Raw genomic sequence first — 19,299 nt, forward strand, 5'->3', positions numbered from 1 at the left:
TTAGAAAAAATGTGTAACAGAATATTTGCTACAGTTTTATTGATGAAAGATATTTTATAATATTAGAGATTTCTTTTTAAATAAATGAGTCACGAAAATAAACATTAACTCATAAACCCATAGTATAAGAACGACCACCAGGATTATGGATAGGTCCTGGAAATGGCTCGCTAATACACCATTCATACCACACCTTCTTAGAATTACACTGACGCCAAAAATGGACAACTATTTCGTCCCCAGCTTTTAATTGTACTGGTTCCTATAACAATAAATTGTATTTTATGTTACGTTCTTTTAAAATACAATAATATAAATTTATCTTACCCTAATTGGGAAAAAGATAGGAAACCAACTGAACATTCCAGGACTATGTGTACTAGGTTTTGTGCTTAGTGTGATATTGTTGAATAGAATAGTATCAAAATATCCAGAGAAGCCATGTAATACAGAATTTTGACGTACTTTAAATACCCTTGTTTCATATCTTGAATTATCAATAAAAGGTGCTGAAAATGTAATAACACTTAAAAGACATATATCATGTAATAGCAGTGTATAAATATTGCTGATTTACTAACCGTAATTTGGATGTTTAAAAGTAAATAATGGTTGCGGTTTTGCAATGTCATATTTATTTTGTAGATGAACTACATATGAATTCTCGAAGTGCGCTAAAGAGTGTTTGTCTTTTTCTCCGTATTGTCTTACTTCATTGTACAATTTAGACGACTGCACGGGCGCAATATATGATGTGTACGAAGATGGTATACATATACCATTAGCTGATGATAGACAGTATTAAATGATTTATAAAAATAAGTACGAAAGTTGAAATATTTCATTAATAATATTTGTAATATAATAAAATGATGTACGTTTTAAAAATCGCTGAATGCCATCCAAACACTCTGGAGAAAGTTCATTATCACCAAATGAACCAAGTAACTCTGACACCATAATATCAGCATTTTCAGGGGAGTTCCATTCTCTCATATCACAAGATACTACTGTTACCTTGCCCTCCCACAAATCTTTTTCTAGTGCTTGTAAACTATATGCATAATAAATTAAAAAGATATATCTCTACATAATGCACAAGAAAGTTTACAATTATTAAATCTTACGTCAATACTGCATTAGGATTTTTTTCCACAGCATATACTTTTACTGGGTGATTTGCTTTTTCTGCTGCATTTAAAGATGCACAAACAAGTGGTCCTCTTCCAGCTCCAACTACCATTATTACTCTAAAAATTAAAATAAAATTTTACATTTTTGAGCAATGGTAATACATTTTTATAATTATTGAATTGACAACTAAGTGATTGCGGATTTTGTGAATAGATGGTATTGTTTTGTCAATAGTTATAATTATTTTTGTATTTTAGTACATTTTCTTATTTTTGTCTTCTATTGTCTGCACAATCATATTAATTGCTTGATAAATAGCAGTTTGATATTGTGTATATTTAACAGGATCCTTCTCAAACACTTCATATGTTTGAGATTCAAGATTATCCATAAGTGGTTGTAAAGGACATTGCAGATAATCTTCATAACCACGAGCATATCTTTCAACTGGTCCATCTGATGCACGATCCTGTACGAAATTGTTATAATTAAATAGAAATATTTGAACCAAATTATTATTAAAAAATTGAAACTAAATATATATAAAATTCTACCTTCCATAAGTACTCCAAATAGTTATGATAATAAGTAATACTTTGATATCGATTTTGCCCTGTAAGTATAAATTGTACTTCTAGCATGGCAAACTTTTTCACTAATGTCTGGTGTGCTTTACTGAGTACAGGATATCCTTTTTTGTTTGTGATAAATAATGTTGTTGGAAAGATCAAACACTTAACTGGTTCTCCTAGCCACCTATCAATCTTAAAATTAAATCACCTTTATTACATTTGAATTTTCATGTTACTAATGAAATACGTAGAAAACAACAATTTTTGAGATACCTCTTTTTGATCAGGAAGATCATGGCTAACAATTAATGCAACACCTACATATTTATTATAATCACAAACTATTCTGAAGGCATTCCACCATTCCCATGGACTTTCTACTATACCCCCGCAATCTTCTTCTCTGTAAGAAGAAGCTTGTTTGATTGGATTTTCCATTGGAACTTGAACCCAAACCTATAATGATATTAAGACAACTTTAGTTTACAAGCATATGATAAATTTATTTTGTTAATCAGTATACCTGTAAACTGTACATGCTTGAAACTCTATCACAAATAATGCGGCTAAGATTTGCATTTTCTTTTATTCCTTTTGTCAATTTAAAAGTAACTCCTATAAGACCTAAATGACTTGCTAAAGCTAATTCTTGCTTTAAAGCTTCTTCGCTGTTTTTCCTTAAGCTAGGATTTTTTGAATCAACTTTAATATGTGGTGATAATTTACCAATAACTAAAGTATTCCAATCTATAAAATAAGTAATAATATTTTAATAATATTTTGTTGCTTGAGTTCTTCAGTACTGATTGCCCTTACCAGAACTGCATAAAACTATGTCTGGCCTGGTAAATGGTCCAGCACGATCTTTTGCCTTTCCAGAAATAAATTCTCTTTTAAACAATGGATGGACAAGTGGAGCGCATATAAACTCATATCTGTAAGTAAAGTCAATAACAATAACGATATAAAGGTGAACGATAAAATATACATTATAATTTGTTACTTACTTTGATGCATGTGCCGTAAAAAGACAATTACTCAAATCTGGTACTGCACAAAAGTCAAGACCACAAGAAATTGGTCTTTGATTTGACATTATGTTTTACCATTAAACGTTAAAGTTGATTCCTAAAAGTATTATAAATATAAAGCAAGATTTAGGGAACATCATAATTTTACTTTACAAACACCGGCTATTATCGGTATTATTTAACAAAAAGTTTACTGTGTGATACATATAATTTTTTTATATAACTGTACTAAAGCACAAATACCTCAATAATATCGATCAGTGGTTTGTCAATAATGTATAAATGTTACAAACAATAAGAAAATTGCAATATTGCCTACACGCCAATTGCACGTGTAACACTGTTGCCTATAAGTGCTGTTAGTAAAAAATATTGAAAACATATATTGTCATTAAAGACATAAATATAAACATATATTGGTTTTGAATAAAAATACTTAATAAGAAAAAATAAAATATATATAATTCCACGACTCAAATACATAAAAATTAGTTAATTTGCTTTAACAATTTTACATTTGAATTTACAAAAAGGGAAAATATTTATACCTGCTTAAAATCAGTTGTTACATAGAAATTAACTATTATAGTTTATTTTCATAATATCAAATATAAAATGGGATACATTTTTCATATCATAGTATATAAAGATTTTTTTCTTCTTTATATCACATATTACATAAATGAAAGGAAATAAAACTTTTAATTTTTTGTATGTATTTATTACATTACAGTGTCAACCAATCAGAAGCAAGCAGTAGCTTTTGACATCGACCATTTTGAATGCCGCTTTTACTGTTCTAGTTCATGGTAGACGCTTGATGACTCCATTTCCTTGAGCTTTCCATTTTGCCTCCTTTTCTTGTTCTGTGGTCGAAGTTGCTACTTTTGTGGTAAGTAGTTGCTTATTTTTCTAATCAAATTCCAACAAAAATTGTTTATTAAAAATTTTGAATACAATTTAGATTATTTAAGTTCGAAGTGAATAGAAGTTTGATACGATAATGAAAGTTTTTTAAATTTAGCAGTCACATTGTACGGCGTCGTTTGATGTGTAAAACATCAATTGAAAAAATTTTAAGTAATTCATTTTTCTATTATATACTTCGTGTTTACTTTTGCGTTTACCTAAAATTAATACACGTATGTATAATTATGAATTCTTACTGTTTATGTAAAACCGTAGGTAGATAAATTATTGCAAACGATATAACTTCTCATATCGGAAATAGACGTCCTTACAGACTCCATTTATAAATTAAAATGGGTAGTCTCTCTCTGTCTCTCTCTATAGAAACTTAGGATTATGCAGTATGATAATACAATTATTATTAAATATTTATGTTGTAGAGGTTTATGTGTAGAGGATAGTTAGTACGTGAGGTTTAAAGGACGAGATTGCTCGTTGTTGAAACCGTCGAATATATTTAAAATAATAAATTAATGTACAGCCTGTATACGCGAGTCGTTAGTACAAGGTATAAATCGCAAAATAAAATAGCGGATAAATACTTGTTAATGCTCGTCGTGTAACTCGGTAGATATTCGTGATACTGTAGATACTGTTAGATACTGTTTCGCTCGCGATCGCGTCCGTTTATTTATACTGGTCGGGAGAGAGTCGGAAAATTCAAATTCGTCTTCATTCGACGGCTGCATGTAGCGGCTACATTGTTTTGCCCGGGGTTTATTTGTCATTACGTTTCCTGCGTCTAGGTTGTGTCAATGCCCCGAGGCAAAACAACATGAGTCGCTCTCGATTCGCGTCGTCCTTTGACTCTTGTGCCACTACAATATTATCATGTTTGAGAAATAAAACTACTATAATTCTTATCATAAATAAATGAATTGCATTTAAAGAATAGATACAATACATATGTATGTATGTGCATATATTGTAATAATAAAGTAATATTTTCTGTTATTATAAGGTATTATGCACTTGTTTTTAGATACAATGTCTTTCAATCGAGGAATAAAACGTGATTCCTTTGGGAATCGAAACTTTAATAATCGAGGAGGTGGTGGTGGTGGAGGTGGCGGAGGAAGGGTTGGAAATATGGGAGGAAGCGGTGGAGGTATGGGTGGCAACATGAGTGGTGGAATGGGAGGGGGTGGAGGAGGTGGTGGAGGCGGAGGTAGCGGTGGAAGTGGTGGAATGAATCCTTGGGAAGGAGGAATGATGCCTGGCAGAGGAATTTTACCAACACCTAATAATAATTTATCTTTAGCATCGCCACAAGCACAACTAGCAATAGCTAGCAATCTCCTTTCAAACTTACTTCGCAGTCAGCAAGAAGTACAACCACAGGTCAGGAGACTTCATTTTTATGTATATTATCTGTCATTTTTGTTATACTATTATGTGTTACATATGACATTTTGTATTTACAGCAGGTACCATCACTTCTCAGCCTTGGAAATAACTTTAGCGGACCAGGACCTAACTTTCCAAATCAGCAGAACTTTTCTTCTGGGCGTTTTAATGATCGTCCTGTTAGGCATCCTATGAAGAATCAACGACCACAACCATATAACAAGGTATGAATACATATCTCCTATTTAATATGCAGATTGTTTTGAATGAAAATTGTAAGGGCAATTTCTAGTCTACACTTCTTTTTTTTTTTTTTTTTATACATCAACAACACCAATCCTTAGTTTGAAAGTTTGAAATTCTCCTTTTTATATTCATTGATCGATTCATTAATGAGGCTTTCAGTTAGTGGATGACATGCTACGTGGCTACCCTGTGCAGTTACTAAGTATAAGCAATTCTTACTGCTGGACTAGTTATGCCAAACACGATTTTCATAGGAGAAAATTACTATCGCAATGTTATTTCGTTAAGAAACACGATAATGAGACGTGTATTGATTTCAAAATATGTGTATTCTCATTTTTAGTAGTGGAAGTTAACTGTGATTTTGTGTAACAAATTTCAGTATAGACATGCAGATATATTTCTCCTCTAATTTGGTTCATTTATAATCCGCCCAAGTCTTCTATTCGTCATTGTAGCTAAAGAACAGTATCTGAAGAATAGTATTCAAAAGTATTGATTACAAGCTGCATTGTTCACTGATTTAACTTCTTCTTCTTGTTGATTATGTTTCATTGAGCTTTATTGAGCTATGTTCAAAGGATAAAAGTATGTGTTTTATAAATATCATATCTTATGATCAATAAGATCATTGCCTGTACAAAGTTAGATGATGCGATGATTGTATGCATCTTCAACGATTTGCTACTACTTTCCTTTTCCCTTCCACTAAACTGTGGAAATACTGACCTTTGGTGTTCATTGAAACACTGAATACGTCCTGCTTCCGAATCGAGTAGAATATTTTTCTCCCTCAAATATCCCAGTGGTTGCTAAAATCAAATTCGATTCGAGAAGAATCACAAATATATCAGATACTTCTCATGACGGTTTGGTCATTTGACCTACATGACTAGATGGGCAATCGCGCCCGTGATGGCCCTGCTGGGCGACGTGGTCCATCTGCACAACAATCTCGTGCACCCCAGTCTGGCAATCAGCGTATGAATGGAAACCAAACTCAACATCACAACGATAAATCTTCTAAACCAATTCCTGCCTCTAAACAAAATCAGACTGCCAAAAAGGAACAGCAGGACGTTAAGACCTCTGATAATGAAAAAACAGAAGCACCTGCTGTAACAAGGTAAGCTCCTGGTGATTGTGAATAGTTTCTTCAAACTTCAGTAAGTCTCATTCTGTCACCTATCTCTGTATGTACGGTGTTTGTTACGTACATATGGTATGATTGCTAAAGAATTAGCATTGTGTCCTTTCTCTTGTCTGACTTTTAAAAAAGTACTACATACATACGTATATATGCATTTATATATACATATGTCTACATATCATGTTATATGTTCATTCGTCATTGTTGATTAAACTCAACTCACATTTCAAATTTAAATTAGATTACCTATAATCTCATAACGTTAGTATTTCATAATCATATAAAATGCTCCCGATGCGTTCTTCTTTCAATACACATTATCCAAATATTTGTTCATAATAATAGGTTGATTAAATTTGTATACAGTTGTTAGAAGTGTGAGTTATCTTCTTTTAACTTAATATTATGCCCAATTACTTTCTGGCTATCGAAATTGAGAAGTTCGTGTATATATGTGTTTTTACTACAACACATATTAAAAAATTATAATATTTATATCAAAGCAAAAAAGCACAATATATAGATCTGATTAACATTTGTTATTATAATAAAAATTTTGTTTGTTTGTATACTAGTGGAGTGAATGAAGAATCTGATGACAAGAAAGCTGATCGGAAGGATATTAAAAAGGAATCCGAAGATGTTCAAGTTTTAGAGACTGAGGAAACAGAAGAAAAGCCTCAAGATGATGAAGAACAAAAGCCAGACAAATCTGCAATGGAAGAAACACCATCGAAGGAAGCAAATACATCTACAACGGAGAAGGATTCAAAATTGGCAGGCAAAAAATCAGAAGCAAGACACGCTGAAAGTCGTTATGCAGAGGTTCCAATGAGTCATATGTTCTGTCACATTTGTAACAAACATATGTGGGATGGATATGTATATACTTAATACTCACTATATATTGTACATTCAATCGAGATCAACTTTGGTATTATCATCTTTTTATTTTTTTATAGTCTTTCGAAAATCACTTACGCGGGCGAGCACATCAGTTGATGATGGAAAAGTTAGATGAATCATATAAATTAAAGGTTGATCTCATGCGGCACGAATTAAGAGTAGCGGAAGAACAACGCGAACTTAGTCTGACTAATTCGAAACGTCGTGGTAAGAAAGTAAGTATATATACAAATGTAAAAGTTTAATAACTTATAAAATGTTTTATATGTATTTTATTTTTTATTTAGGTGTCCGTAGATTTGAATGTACGTGAATATTGCACAATGTGTGACTTGAATTTTTACGGAACATTATCCACGCATAGAAAGAGTGAGAAACATCAACAGCTAAAAACATTTTTGCATCCAAGATGTTTCCCATGTTTGAAAGAATTTCCATCGCGTATTGAATATGATGAACATTGTTTAACACCGGGACACATGAAGAAAGCTGTGCAGTGTGAAGAACAACGAAAAAATAAAAAGAAAGGTACACGAAAAGATATTTAAAAGAAACTATTGTCACAATAAAGATTATGTAATGTTGTTTTCCATTTTTATAGAAAAACTTGCAAAAGGAGAATCTGAAGTGCGTACTGCAGAAGATGAAGAAAAAGACGTTGGTTCTGACAATAAAAATGAAAAGGAGGAAGATACTACTATAGAAGAACAGGAATATATTACGGATATTGTTGAGAATTTGAATGAAAAGAAATTCAAAATTCCATCTTATAAATATTGTCGACAAAATCAAGTTTCCATTGGTAAATTGCACTGTTTATACATTTTATTTCTCATTATATTTTAATCCACTCACTTATTTACTTACTTATCTACTTAATATTTTAAAACTCACTTATCTATATATACACATGTTGTTTCAGGAAAATCTATGGTGAAAGAAGTTCAAGGATTTTATTGTGAAAAATGTAGAAGATTCATGCTGTTAGCTGAAGATATGAATGCTCACTTACGTAGTATTACTCATTACCGAAATTTCGTACAAGAAGTAAAGGCTTTAACTTCGAGTACGGAAACTACAGAACAAAAATCAACAGAAAAACTTGAGGTATATTTTAATACGTAAAAAGGTTTAATGTAATATATCACAAAATATAATAAGTAATTTTTCTGTGTAGACTAACGATGATGCTCAAGAAAATGACAAGGAATATGACGGGAGCTGGAAACGTCGTAAAATAGTTCATTCTGAAGACGAGAATAATGTGGAAATGAAGGAAGCACAAGAAAACAATGTTGAAAATGCAAATGCTCAAAAGAAAACTGACGGAGATGAAAAGTATGATCCGCTTGAAGCTGATGCAGAATCTGAGGAAGAAGAAACTCGCGAAGCGGAAAAAAGCGACAAACAGCCTTCGCAAAATACTGTTAATACTCCAGAAAAGAAGACACCAGTTGATAAAATATGGGCAGATATCGATAATGATAATGAGGCGGAAATAGGTAATTTAATTGATAATGAAGATGAAAAAGAACAGGTTGATCATGAAAAATCCATTCAGAAGTTAGATAGAGATCTAAATCCGCAAGTGAAGCTAACACGTGGTCGAGGTTTTCCTCGTGGACGCGGTACTCCTAGAGCACGAAGGGCTCGACGATAAAGTGATCTCTATCGTAAATTAGAGTAAGCTTGAGTATATTTCATAATTACGTCCCTTAATATATCTACTGTTAGGTTTCATTTATTTACTCGATATATTCAAGACGTCAATGTTTAAATAATTTGGTTTATTACGTCTTTTGACAGAATGAAAGAAATCATTATAATCAAATGTTTGATTATCGTTTTACATGTATAAATTGTATCTTTTTATGTATCCTGTATGAATATATATATTATATACTATATATATTCATAATATACCAATATAAATATTGATTTGCCCAAGCTAATTCAAAGCTTTCTAATTACACATTATCACTCACAGAGAACTGTACTATGTACGATTGTTAAAGAAAATAATGCATTTTCGAAGTATGGAGGAGAAATAAACAGATATGCTTTTGCGTATTGATATTGATTATCTTGTAACTATTCTGTATTAAGAAATACTATTAATATTCAACTAATTAATACATGTTTATCATTTTTAAGTAACAATCGTAATATGAAACTCTATTATAAAAAATTCATTCCTAGGTATATGCCAATAAAAAATCCAAAAATACTTTGCAATAAATTTAAGATGTTGATAAAAATTTTATCCGGTTCATGTTTAACTGTAGTAAATCGAAGGTTACATTGATAAATAAGAAAAATAATCGTACTTTCATTTGCTTTATCATAATATAGTAGGAGTTTTATTATAGGATTATGTCTTTTATGACACATAAGGCGTTGTAAAAAAGAATTAATATAAAAGATGCATACTATTCGACAATTGTCCTATGGAATACCGATATCTCTAATTCCCACACAATACACACACCTCATCTTTGTAGTCCCTATAGAGTAATTTAATTTGTAATAAAATTTGCGTCCATGAAAGGAATGGCTTTAATAGCCATATGATACTTTAATAACAAGTTATATATAACTTTCATAATTTCTTTATATTAATCATGTTTATTTATGTAAGTATCATGCAAAACCTATATCTATACTAGAATGTAATAAAAACCTAACATTATTCTTAAATCATCTAAATAACTTTTCATTCCAACATTGGATTCTTCTAATTGTATTAGTGTGTAGAAAATATAAAACAATAAATGGTCTAAAAAATAATGAGTTTTATTTTGCACCTTTTTAATATGAATACCATTTATATAGTGTTGTTACAAAGTATTTTTTTAATATCATAGAATTAAAGAATTCTTAAGATAGGGAGGAGCAGTGATCTAATTAAAAATACTTTTTGAACGTAAATTACATAACAAACATGATTATTTACACTTAATATTAAAACTTAAATATATACCATTATCAATGATAATATTAATCCATCGAAAGATGAGTTGCTAGAAACTCATCAACAGAATCAGTATCCCATTTGTGTATATCTAAAATATCTTCAACTTTATTATCCGCATCTAATAATTTAATTATTGGATCTAAGCCTCTAACATATTTTATTTGTAAATTTTTGTATTTGCTAGGTCGGTCACTTTTTATGAAAGCTATAAAAAACCAGAATAAATGTGTGTTGTAAACAGTTACACTTTTATTTCTAAATATAAATCTCTATTTACCTTGTATTTGTGGATATGTACCAAACTTGCATGTGCATACTTCAAGGACAGCACGTGGGTATTTTTTTAACCCAGATGCATCATAATCATCGTCTTTCAAACAACATTCTTTGCAATTACTCCTATGATTATCAAACATTAATCTAATTGTTCATATAAGATATTGTATTACAACAAAACAAATTTATTTTTACTTACAATATTTCTGTTAAACCATGTTTATTAAATTCCTCACAGGTAGAACAAAGTAAATTAGCTTTATTGAAACCTAAACTTTTACAATCATCAGCTGAAAATTCCGATGACACAATGTTCACCTAAAAATTATATTTATAATGAAAATACGATGCATGTTATAGCTCCATTCAATCCAAAAACATTTTTAATTTATACCATAAATGTAATACGTATGTGTATGCTAATTTAAATTTAATAGGTTAAGTAACAATACTTTCATTTCTTACCATTAAGATAAATGAAAATATATGTGCTAATCTTGATGACTTCATTATATTATTTTATATATACATAAAATACATATATACAGAATTAATCATATGTTATTTTAGAGAAATAATAGTTAATATCAACACACTTACACCACACGTATCTTATGAACCGATACTGATACCGTAATACTAACTATTAAATACTTAAAGCTCTGTTCTCAGTGTTGAAACAAAAATCGATATATTATTATGTATTTTTCGATCCATCGAAATTCAATCGATGTTAGCAAAATCGCAAAAGTAATGAAATTTGAAGTAACCAAAAACCTGGAGCAAAAACTATTTTAGCAAATCTTTAATAACAACAACTGAATGCTTTTCTCTTAATGAGCAACATAACATAAAAAGTCTGAGATAGTGTATGTAATGCTGAAATTTGCAACTTACACAGTCGCTTGGATTCTTACGATCCTTCTGTTAATTGCTCCTGTCATTAAAACCGAGAGATATAATACTGTTAATACCCACTTATCCACGCGTCACTATCATAATTACAATTATTCCCAAGATTGTGAGTCATTAAAAAATTCGAATTATTTCTTTTTAAATTTCGCACATGTTCTGCATGACTTCATCAGCGTTTTATTAAATGCCACGCGTATATACGACTCATTATCTCTTATAAATTGATTTGAAAGTAGTAACACAAAAGATGCTATTAGCAATGTAAAGAAATTGCCAAAATTATTGAGAAATAAATTGAAAAATATTACAATTTATTCCGAATGTTTATACTAGTTACAATTAGATACAATTAATCATTACATAATTCTTTCTTTAGTGTCCAACAACATACTGTCCAAATCTATAAAAAGGAATAACAAGTGCCAAAGCTACCAAGTCGATTATAAATGGAGACGGAGAACGTTATGTGCAATTCCTGATAATGACAAATATTCTACGGGAAGTCTACTTGAAAATAACAAAGGAACAGGTAAAAGGAAGATATTATTAGATTACGGTGAACCAGTTCCCATGAATGATGTCGATGATCCAGATTCTTTAACAACACATGTACGAGTAAAAAGAAGCAAAGCAGAATCAGACTCCATTTCGTCATTTAGATATCAACAAGATTATTTAAAGGATTTGGCCAACTCTTTTCCTCGAGATTCATACGAGTTAATAGGAGAAAACTTGTACGATGACGATGCGTCGTTCGATAGGAAACGAGAAATTAAATCACAGGAATACTTTGTAAATGACAAACAGTTCAATGCAATTCCAGATGAGAATGCTGCAATCACGGTTCCTTCATACTTTGGTGAAGATAAATCCGACGTTAATAATTTTATTAGTTCGCAGTTTGCCGCTAGTGGAACAGATGCATTAGGGAACAACAATGTAAAATTTATAGATCGAAGAAAAAGCAAGGAAAGTGTATCGTTACAAGAGCCATTGAGCGATGTTATTATAAACCGGAAATCATATGAAAATCCGGAAGATGAAAATTTACCAGATCCTATACCAGCGGTAGAACTTGTTAGGAAAAAACGAAACGATTATTCAAAGATATATAACAAAAAGAATTTAAAAGAGCAAAATTCATCTGATCAGCAAGCTAAAAAAGAAAAATCGTCTAATGAAAAAGAACAATCAATTGACGAATTAGAAACATTTAAAGAACATTCGAATCCACCCAGTTCAAATATCGCTGATCTTAGAGTAGATCTGTTACGGTTCAGGAGAAAAACGAGGAACAATAATGGAGACAAAATAAAGAAATTAAAACAGAAAAAGAAACGCGTAGGGAAAAAACATGATTTTCCAAAAAATTCTCTGTGGTCAATAAAAGACGTTCGTTCGAAAAATATGGGTCGATCGAGAGTGTCTCGCAAGAGAAAAATGGATGAAACGAAAAACGAGGGTAATTTAAAAGTAGGAATTGTCAATGTAGTGGCTAAGAAAAATAATGACAACAATTTTCGCCGTAGATCCGTAAAGTCGAAAAAATCCATCGATAGTACTGATTCTGAAAACGATCATCTCTCAAAAAATGTTCCATCAACGTTGCATGCAAAACTGGAGGCAAAAAGTAAGAATAAAATCGACGACGATATTTCCGTACTTTCATTGGTGCAAAGAGACTCGAAAGCTGCGGGTGGCGCTGGTGATTCTAAGGCGGGAACGGATAAAAGTTCAAATGCATTCGTCGTACAAAATGAGAAGCAAAAACCATTCGTAGAAACTGAAAAATTAATGCCACCACAGGATTCTAAATTACGCGCAAAGAGAAATAAACATACTGAATCGAATCATGGTTTCTTAAATAAGGAAGAGGAGCTGAAGTATTATAAGAATATACAGGAGCCTGGAACTGTAGTGGATCATTGTGATGACGAAGATGAAAATCAACTTTCAATGATAGATAAAATGGGTCCTAATCGAGCAGTAAGATCGATTGAAGAAGTTAAAGAACTCGCAAAGAAATTAGTAACAAAGGTATATATTATCTATAATAAACAGTATTTTAACATAATATGTGTATTTCTGTAAACTAACAACAAATTTCCTTTCAGGTAAATGAGTTACAAAGTTACTTAAACATTGAAGAAACAGCAGGAAACGAAAAACAAGAGACAAAATTAAAAACACGTGCGATCGATGATTTATGTTCAAACGTTAGCAGTGGTTGTGGCGCTTTTAAAGAAGCACCTGAAATTGTCCAGAAATGTGTATCGTCAAACTATGACAGATCTACGACCAAAATCGTTGAAAGAAAAGCGAATCCAGTTGAAATGACAAAGAAACATAAATTAGAAGTTAAGATCCCAAAAAAACATTCGGTAGAAAAAAGAAGATCAGTGGCTAGACACGTTGTTAAAACATCGTCGAGTACTTCAAAGGCAATTCGTAATGAAGAAGAAACAAAATCGGGTCGTAAATGGGGGAAATGGACAGACTGGAGCAGCTGTAGTATTACTTGCGGTAAAGGTCGTCAAATAAGATGGCGATATTGTTTACGCGATTGTAGTACTGCAGAAACCGAGATGGAAGAGAAAGCTTGCCAATTGCCAGCTTGTCCACCAGGAAAATTCCTTGGTATATTTTAATAACTGTTAATATTTAGCGACTTCATTACGAATCGAAGCACAATAATACAAGAATTACTTTGTCTATATTAATGTATGACTACATAGTAATTTTTTATGTCGAATACATATAATTTATATAGCATGTTTTATGTAAAAAGATAAAGGGAAAGATTTTTTTCAAATAAAGAACTGAATTAATTAACTTTAATCGTTAGTCATGTCATTAGTTAAATTATTGAAACAAACGACATCAACACTGTTGTATAACAAATCACATGATGTATATTTTTTCCGTTTCATTACCAAATACACAATATATTATATAGAATATCTTAAACAAAACTTCTTTTCTTCATACGTATTCACAAGTACCGAGTTTTCGTTGCTTAAGCGAAGATCGTTTTTCTTTTTACTGTATCTCAATCATTATGTTTTCGCAAAGAGTCAATTACGACGCAATATTTCACTTTTGCTTTTTTCTTTAATTTAAAACATCACAAAATATTAGCGACGGTGGATAAAATATTGGGGTTACTCACAAATATCTAGTGGTACCATTCCATAACAGTTGTTTCGCAAATGTACAATCACATAATTCATCGGATCACATTGTATTCTTTTGTCTACGGTCCACACGTATTTTCTTTTTTACACTCGTTAAACCTCCTATTGTACATATCCTTTATTCAACAACCACTCATTTCTCCTCGTTCATATTTTGTTGCTTATAACCTAGTATTATCGTGTAAATCGTATAAACATGATTTCCTTTTCGTGGTATTTAATATACAAATCGCTAAAAAGTTTCTAAATGTAAGGCTCTGGAAACATTTTTCGTGTAAATCGTAATCCCTTAATTTAAGTTGGGGAGAAGGAACGGGTTAACAAAAATCCTTAATGTATGTCGGAGAGGTGGAACGGGTTAACAAAAATCTGTGTTTACAATATTTACGTATCTACAATGAGATGATATACATTCACCTACGTGATCACGCGTAGGCAAAGATCACAGTAACTGTCATCCCGGTTGCACCAAATCGGTAAGTTATGAGTCGTGAAATTGACGCAACACGGGACGGTCGTAAGCACAGTTTTTCACGTCTAATCAGGCACCACCGTGTCTAGAGGCGCACATCGCGGTCTTATAGACTAAAATTTGCAGATTGTTGTTCAGAATAATTTTGTTGTAGCATCGTAGAGCTATCTTTGATTGCGAATATAGAGTGCAGAATATTCCACATAACCTCACCACAAATAGCTTCGTAAACGATCCATTGCATACCTCGTTCCTTTTTTCGTTACACACCGTATCTTCACGAAACGATTCAATGATATATACAAAATACAAGCAATTTAAATCGAATGAACTCCAATACGATTTACCACTTCGCGATAATCAGAGGATCTAATATAAATTTCTTCTCTTTTTTTTCCTTCTTGCTCTTGACAGTCTAGAAGTTCTCACATTCCATTTCTTCAACGTAAGAGTATTTACTAATGAATAGAGTTTATGAATCATAGCACGAAAACTTGAGTCATCCAACCGGTATAAAATTACAAAGTAAATTCCTCCGATCGCAGGAATTATTTCGGAATAATTTTTAGTTCGATAAGCGAAAATTAATATTGGAGAAAAGGCGATAACAATGATTGCGAGGCTGAAGAAAACGTGCTATGACTATTTACTAAAGAACAAGAGGTCCCGCCTTTATTCGATATCTCTAATAATTAATATTCGGTTTGTCCAAGAGACCGCTTACAAATACAAATTGATCACAATGGTAATCACATACATACACGCGAGTACTAAATCACGCATACACTGCCACGCGAATGTATTAGGACATTTGTTCATTTTTAATGAACCTGTGGTAGAGTATTATTTATATAAGAGTATTAAAAATTGAAAAATTTAATTATTTAAGGAACTTAACTATATCATTTAAGGAACTGAAATAATTAAAAGTATATGCGGTGTGCCTATGCTGTATTATGTTACGTGTGGACGGTTTCTAAAACTTTCTTCTTTCATTTATAGTGAAAAAGATTCTTCAGATATTATACAAATATTTAGAATCATTATCCAACGTGATAAAATTTCGGGTAACAGCATAGGACACTATCCGTCTGTAAAAAGACCTGGGAGGTCCAGAAAACATATATACAAAGCTTTATTGAAAGCTTAAGAGAAATAAAAGTAACAGCCTCCGAAACGATTGAGGAAATAAATACAATTAAGAATGAAACAATTTCAATGGTAATAGTAAGAAAAGCGATTTGTAGAGGTCGGTATTTGCGATTTTGGCAGTGAAAAAATTATTATTAAGGATAAAACGTGACCCGCTCCTTTATGATAGTGACAATAATTTCTTCAGGAATATGGACCTCGATAAGAATGAACTACAGGTGAAATTAACAGCATTCTGTCTGTCGTGGCCGCTGCGATGAAATATGCACCTTAAACTACTTGTATCGATTTTCAGATAGGGAAACAATTCCATAGCGATAAACCGTTATAATTTCAGAGATGGTGTTTCTAACATTAATAATAAAGAAGAGATGCCAGTCGCTATTGGCATAAACTAAGTACCAGAAAAGTCGACACCGCAAGATTGATTCTGATGAGTCTACAATTGAAATGGTTGAATTCAAATGGAGAGATTGTACGTATAGGAAACAACAGGAGAATCGTTAAAAACAAATTATATTTTAAAAAAGATCCTGCACATTAGTGCCTTTCGGATACCGAATATTTGTGCATGTTAAGGATCGTATACATTTTTTTAAAATATGTGAAAATCACTTGCAGGAAAGTTCTAATGTGTAAATAATAGAATGGTCACCAATCTCCTGATTTGAACCCCATAGAAAAATTATGAGATCATTCAGATAAAATCCGAATAAAATATCCCAAATTGGAAGAATATTTATAGGAACATTTCGAAATGGAATGGAATAATATTAGGCCTGAAACAATAAAAAATATTAGTAGCCAAGCTACTAAGCTTGTAGATGCAGTTACAAAAGCACTCGATGGATAGATGGATAGATAACAATCATATTTTTATTATGATTGATGAAAAATTTAATAAATTTTTGTTAAAATATATTCTCTAACACGGTACAAAATGGAATACATAAAATTTAGTAAAATTCAGTAATGATTTCATAACTTTTTACAGATATTTCTTACAATTAAACAAGTGTCCTAGTACTCAGCGGCAGTGTACGTTCACTTCCTTTTAAACATGCACACACACTCTTATATAACTGCGTAATGTCTTTTGACCATTGATACTTATAATCTGTCTTAGTCTAAAGGGGCGCGGAAATTGTCGGTCCCTTGGTCGTAACGACAACGCTAAGTTGCACTTTTTTTCTATGTCGACTGCACTAAACGGTACAAGTCTTGTTTCTTTGTTTAAAACTTGAGCTCATTTTTACATCATAGATACACCAACTTATTCTTTAAAGAAACCCTTGCATCTCGTATTCTCTATCGGTATAACGAAATTCTTATCTCTTCCATCCAATTGATTTTCTTCTTACATTTACAAAGATAATTCACGTATGGAAGAACATTCGTACGAAATTTCTTTTATCCCATTTCCTTTCTTGGCAGTCCGGTATAAAATTGATTCGTATGGCAGGAAATAATTACAACTTGATTCTCACGAAATCCGAGTTCGTTAAAATATGTCCCACGGCTGTTTAGTTTTCGGCGGCAACAGCATATCTGATGGGACGTTTTCCTCGCCGCCGGCTATAACTCGAACGTCCCTATCCGGATCTAATCTCATTTCTCTCAGCCTATTCTCTACTTCTTCCGCCTGCTTCACTCCCAACCATTCTGCTAAAAATCGAAACACCCGTTTATTGAATATGAATTCGAAGTTCTCTCGTAACGTAATTATCCGAAGAAGATTACAAATAAATACTTACATCCCATAGGAATAACGTTCTTTGACAAAGTCCTCGCCACAACTAGTCTCACGTTTGGTACTTTGTCGGAAGATATTTGCAACAAAGTAGGTAACATTTCTTGCGAAAATTTATACCCGCTAATGGCGTTTTTCGAAATCAGGTTGGCGCACACGAAGGCGAACATCTGTCTTCTAACCCAATTCCTTGTGAAAACGAGACACTTGAGCTTTCGAAATAGCCCTTTTTCAAGGCGTCTGTCGTTAGAAAGATGTGCTACTATTTGTGTCACCTGTACAGATACGACAAAGCAAAGACATAAGACAAATATTACAGAGCAGCGTTAGGCTAGACAATTTACGTAGTATATAGAAAGTATATAAAATCGTACCAAAGAGAGAGCAACGTGTCTCACAGCAGCGTATTTGTCGCGTAGTAGATCGATAGCTAGTTCCACGATAAACCGGGTAACGTCTACAGGATCAAACAGATTCACAATGTCCAACAACTGAGTGGCTAGTTCCTCTCGAAATCTCCAGTTCCACTCGTTATCGGTGGTGAGGAATTCCCTCAGTTTTGGTAAATACTGGAGCCGAACGGCAGGCTTGAGTATCTTCAAAAACGTCGCTAAATGCTTGAGTATACCTATTCTGACCTCATCCAGATCTTTGATAAATCCATCATAGATCGGTACGAGATCAGCGATAGTAAGTTCTTCTCCTAGAATTATGGCGATTTCGTGAATACTGGAGGCTAACGTGCGCCTCACTTTCCATTGATTAGCGCTTGCCAAAGACTGATAAGCTTGCTTCAGGTATGGCCAATTTTCCCTTCCTAACGTGAGTACAACAGCGGGAAAACTAAATGCGCAATGATGAGGAATATCTCCGGGGCTCATGTCTCCGGAACATTGTTCCGGCTCAGCCATCGACAAGAACGAATCGATCAGATGCTGAGGAACGATCTCTTGATCGTTGAAATTCTTAATATCGTCTGCTGCGTATTTGTCTTCTTTTAGCGCAGCGTCTAACGACGACGCTTTACTGGACGCTGTAGTGCTGATCAACGGCTTCCGGTCTACATTGTTCTGCGCCGCGGATCTTCTGGCAGCTTCGACGAGCTCGTCGTCCAGTGGAAGGTCTGGCTCTACGTAGTAGTATAGAAACGAATTAAAGTTTTCCGTGTGGTCCAGCGTTTGGTCGTTCTTTAACTGTTTCCTTTGTATCTG

At 32.6% G+C, this 19,299-nt stretch overlaps 5 protein-coding genes across 11 annotated transcripts in view; 2 read left to right on the top strand and 3 right to left on the bottom strand.

Annotated features, from left to right (window-relative positions):
• On the bottom strand, nt 1-3,396 carry LOC117233167 (protein arginine N-methyltransferase 5). Of its 3 annotated transcripts, none has more exons than XM_033493204.1 (12): nt 3,286-3,396; nt 2,714-2,834; nt 2,523-2,641; nt 2,230-2,453; nt 1,980-2,162; nt 1,689-1,898; nt 1,395-1,603; nt 1,128-1,250; nt 879-1,054; nt 582-785; nt 328-509; nt 1-262 (listed from the first exon to the last, which is right to left on the bottom strand). In XM_033493204.1, exons 2-12 carry the CDS (start codon nt 2,800-2,802, stop codon nt 110-112), a joined length of 1,872 nt encoding a protein of 623 aa, XP_033349095.1. In that variant the 5' UTR covers nt 2,803-2,834; nt 3,286-3,396; the 3' UTR covers nt 1-109. The 3 variants fall into 3 exon arrangements, with proteins under 3 accessions (XP_033349095.1, XP_033349092.1, XP_033349093.1); XM_033493201.1 differs by lacking the exon at nt 3,286-3,396 and adding an exon at nt 2,981-3,102; XM_033493202.1 differs by lacking the exon at nt 3,286-3,396 and having other exon boundaries at nt 2,714-2,974.
• Nucleotides 3,397-3,527: 131 nt separating this feature from the next.
• On the top strand, nt 3,528-10,049 carry LOC117233166 (zinc finger protein on ecdysone puffs). Of its 3 annotated transcripts, none has more exons than XM_033493199.1 (10): nt 3,528-3,629; nt 4,689-5,047; nt 5,131-5,277; nt 6,196-6,425; nt 7,025-7,331; nt 7,412-7,570; nt 7,643-7,883; nt 7,957-8,157; nt 8,278-8,462; nt 8,533-9,015. In XM_033493199.1, exons 2-10 carry the CDS (start codon nt 4,694-4,696, stop codon nt 9,013-9,015), a joined length of 2,307 nt encoding a protein of 768 aa, XP_033349090.1. In that variant the 5' UTR covers nt 3,528-3,629; nt 4,689-4,693. The 3 variants fall into 3 exon arrangements, with proteins under 3 accessions (XP_033349090.1, XP_033349091.1, XP_033349088.1); XM_033493200.1 differs by lacking the exon at nt 3,528-3,629 and adding an exon at nt 9,343-10,049 and having other exon boundaries at nt 4,694-5,047; nt 8,533-9,038; XM_033493197.1 differs by lacking the exon at nt 3,528-3,629 and having other exon boundaries at nt 4,694-5,047; nt 8,533-10,049.
• Nucleotides 10,050-10,129: 80 nt separating this feature from the next.
• On the bottom strand, nt 10,130-11,273 carry LOC117233169 (selenoprotein F). Its single transcript, XM_033493206.1, has 4 exons — nt 11,071-11,273; nt 10,805-10,923; nt 10,607-10,728; nt 10,130-10,534 (listed from the first exon to the last, which is right to left on the bottom strand). Exons 1-4 carry the CDS (start codon nt 11,113-11,115, stop codon nt 10,353-10,355), a joined length of 468 nt encoding a protein of 155 aa, XP_033349097.1. The 5' UTR covers nt 11,116-11,273; the 3' UTR covers nt 10,130-10,352.
• Nucleotides 11,274-11,481: 208 nt separating this feature from the next.
• LOC117233165 lies at nt 11,482-14,325 on the top strand. The gene is made up of 3 exons (XM_033493196.1): nt 11,482-11,626; nt 11,897-13,557; nt 13,635-14,325. The coding sequence occupies exons 1-3, from the start codon at nt 11,482-11,484 to the stop codon at nt 14,166-14,168; spliced, it is 2,340 nt and encodes a 779-aa protein (XP_033349087.1). The 3' UTR covers nt 14,169-14,325.
• Nucleotides 14,326-14,630: 305 nt separating this feature from the next.
• LOC117233164 (serine/threonine-protein phosphatase 4 regulatory subunit 1-like) overlaps nt 14,631-19,299 on the bottom strand; it is a 148,444-nt gene continuing 143,775 nt past the window's right edge. For all 3 annotated transcript variants that reach the window (XM_033493194.1, XM_033493195.1, XM_033493192.1), the window contains 3 exons: nt 18,463-19,296; nt 18,093-18,363; nt 14,631-18,003 (listed from right to left, as the gene is read on the bottom strand). In XM_033493194.1, coding sequence (XP_033349085.1) covers nt 17,840-18,003; nt 18,093-18,363; nt 18,463-19,296 — 1,269 coding nt within the window. In that variant the 3' untranslated portion in view covers nt 14,631-17,839. The remainder of the gene's footprint in view (nt 18,004-18,092; nt 18,364-18,462; nt 19,297-19,299) is intronic.

This window comes from Bombus vosnesenskii, unplaced genomic scaffold (genome assembly GCF_011952255.1).
Source record: "Bombus vosnesenskii isolate JDL3184/JDL3185 unplaced genomic scaffold, Bvos_JDL3184-5_v1.1 scf7180000013295, whole genome shotgun sequence".
In the NCBI taxonomy this organism is placed as follows: Eukaryota; Metazoa; Arthropoda; class Insecta; order Hymenoptera; family Apidae; genus Bombus; species Bombus vosnesenskii.

What these genes read in the sequence shown, in the direction of transcription:
- LOC117233167 (XM_033493204.1), bottom strand. Translation starts at nt 2,802, where the DNA reads ATGTCAAATCAAAGACCAATTTCTTGTGGTCTTGACTTTTGTGCAGTA. An exon ending in TTTACGGCACATGCATCAAA is followed by an intron (nt 2,642 to 2,713) that starts GTAAGTAACAAA and finishes CTTTACTTACAG; the next exon opens with ATATGAGTTTATATGCGCTC. An exon ending in AATCCTAATGCAGTATTGAC is followed by an intron (nt 1,055 to 1,127) that starts GTAAGATTTAAT and finishes TTATGCATATAG; the next exon opens with TTTACAAGCACTAGAAAAAG.
- LOC117233166 (XM_033493199.1), top strand. Translation starts at nt 4,694, where the DNA reads ATGTCTTTCAATCGAGGAATAAAACGTGATTCCTTTGGGAATCGAAAC. An exon ending in CGAAACGTCGTGGTAAGAAA is followed by an intron (nt 7,571 to 7,642) that starts GTAAGTATATAT and finishes TTTTTTATTTAG; the next exon opens with GTGTCCGTAGATTTGAATGT. An exon ending in ACAAAATCAAGTTTCCATTG is followed by an intron (nt 8,158 to 8,277) that starts GTAAATTGCACT and finishes ATGTTGTTTCAG; the next exon opens with GAAAATCTATGGTGAAAGAA.
- LOC117233169 (XM_033493206.1), bottom strand. Translation starts at nt 11,115, where the DNA reads ATGAAGTCATCAAGATTAGCACATATATTTTCATTTATCTTAATG. An exon ending in TATTTTCATTTATCTTAATG is followed by an intron (nt 10,924 to 11,070) that starts GTAAGAAATGAA and finishes TATAATTTTTAG; the next exon opens with GTGAACATTGTGTCATCGGA. An exon ending in TACATATCCACAAATACAAG is followed by an intron (nt 10,535 to 10,606) that starts GTAAATAGAGAT and finishes GGTTTTTTATAG; the next exon opens with CTTTCATAAAAAGTGACCGA.
- LOC117233165 (XM_033493196.1), top strand. Translation starts at nt 11,482, where the DNA reads ATGCTGAAATTTGCAACTTACACAGTCGCTTGGATTCTTACGATCCTT. An exon ending in TTACAATTATTCCCAAGATT is followed by an intron (nt 11,627 to 11,896) that starts GTGAGTCATTAA and finishes TTCTTTCTTTAG; the next exon opens with TGTCCAACAACATACTGTCC. An exon ending in CAAAGAAATTAGTAACAAAG is followed by an intron (nt 13,558 to 13,634) that starts GTATATATTATC and finishes ATTTCCTTTCAG; the next exon opens with GTAAATGAGTTACAAAGTTA.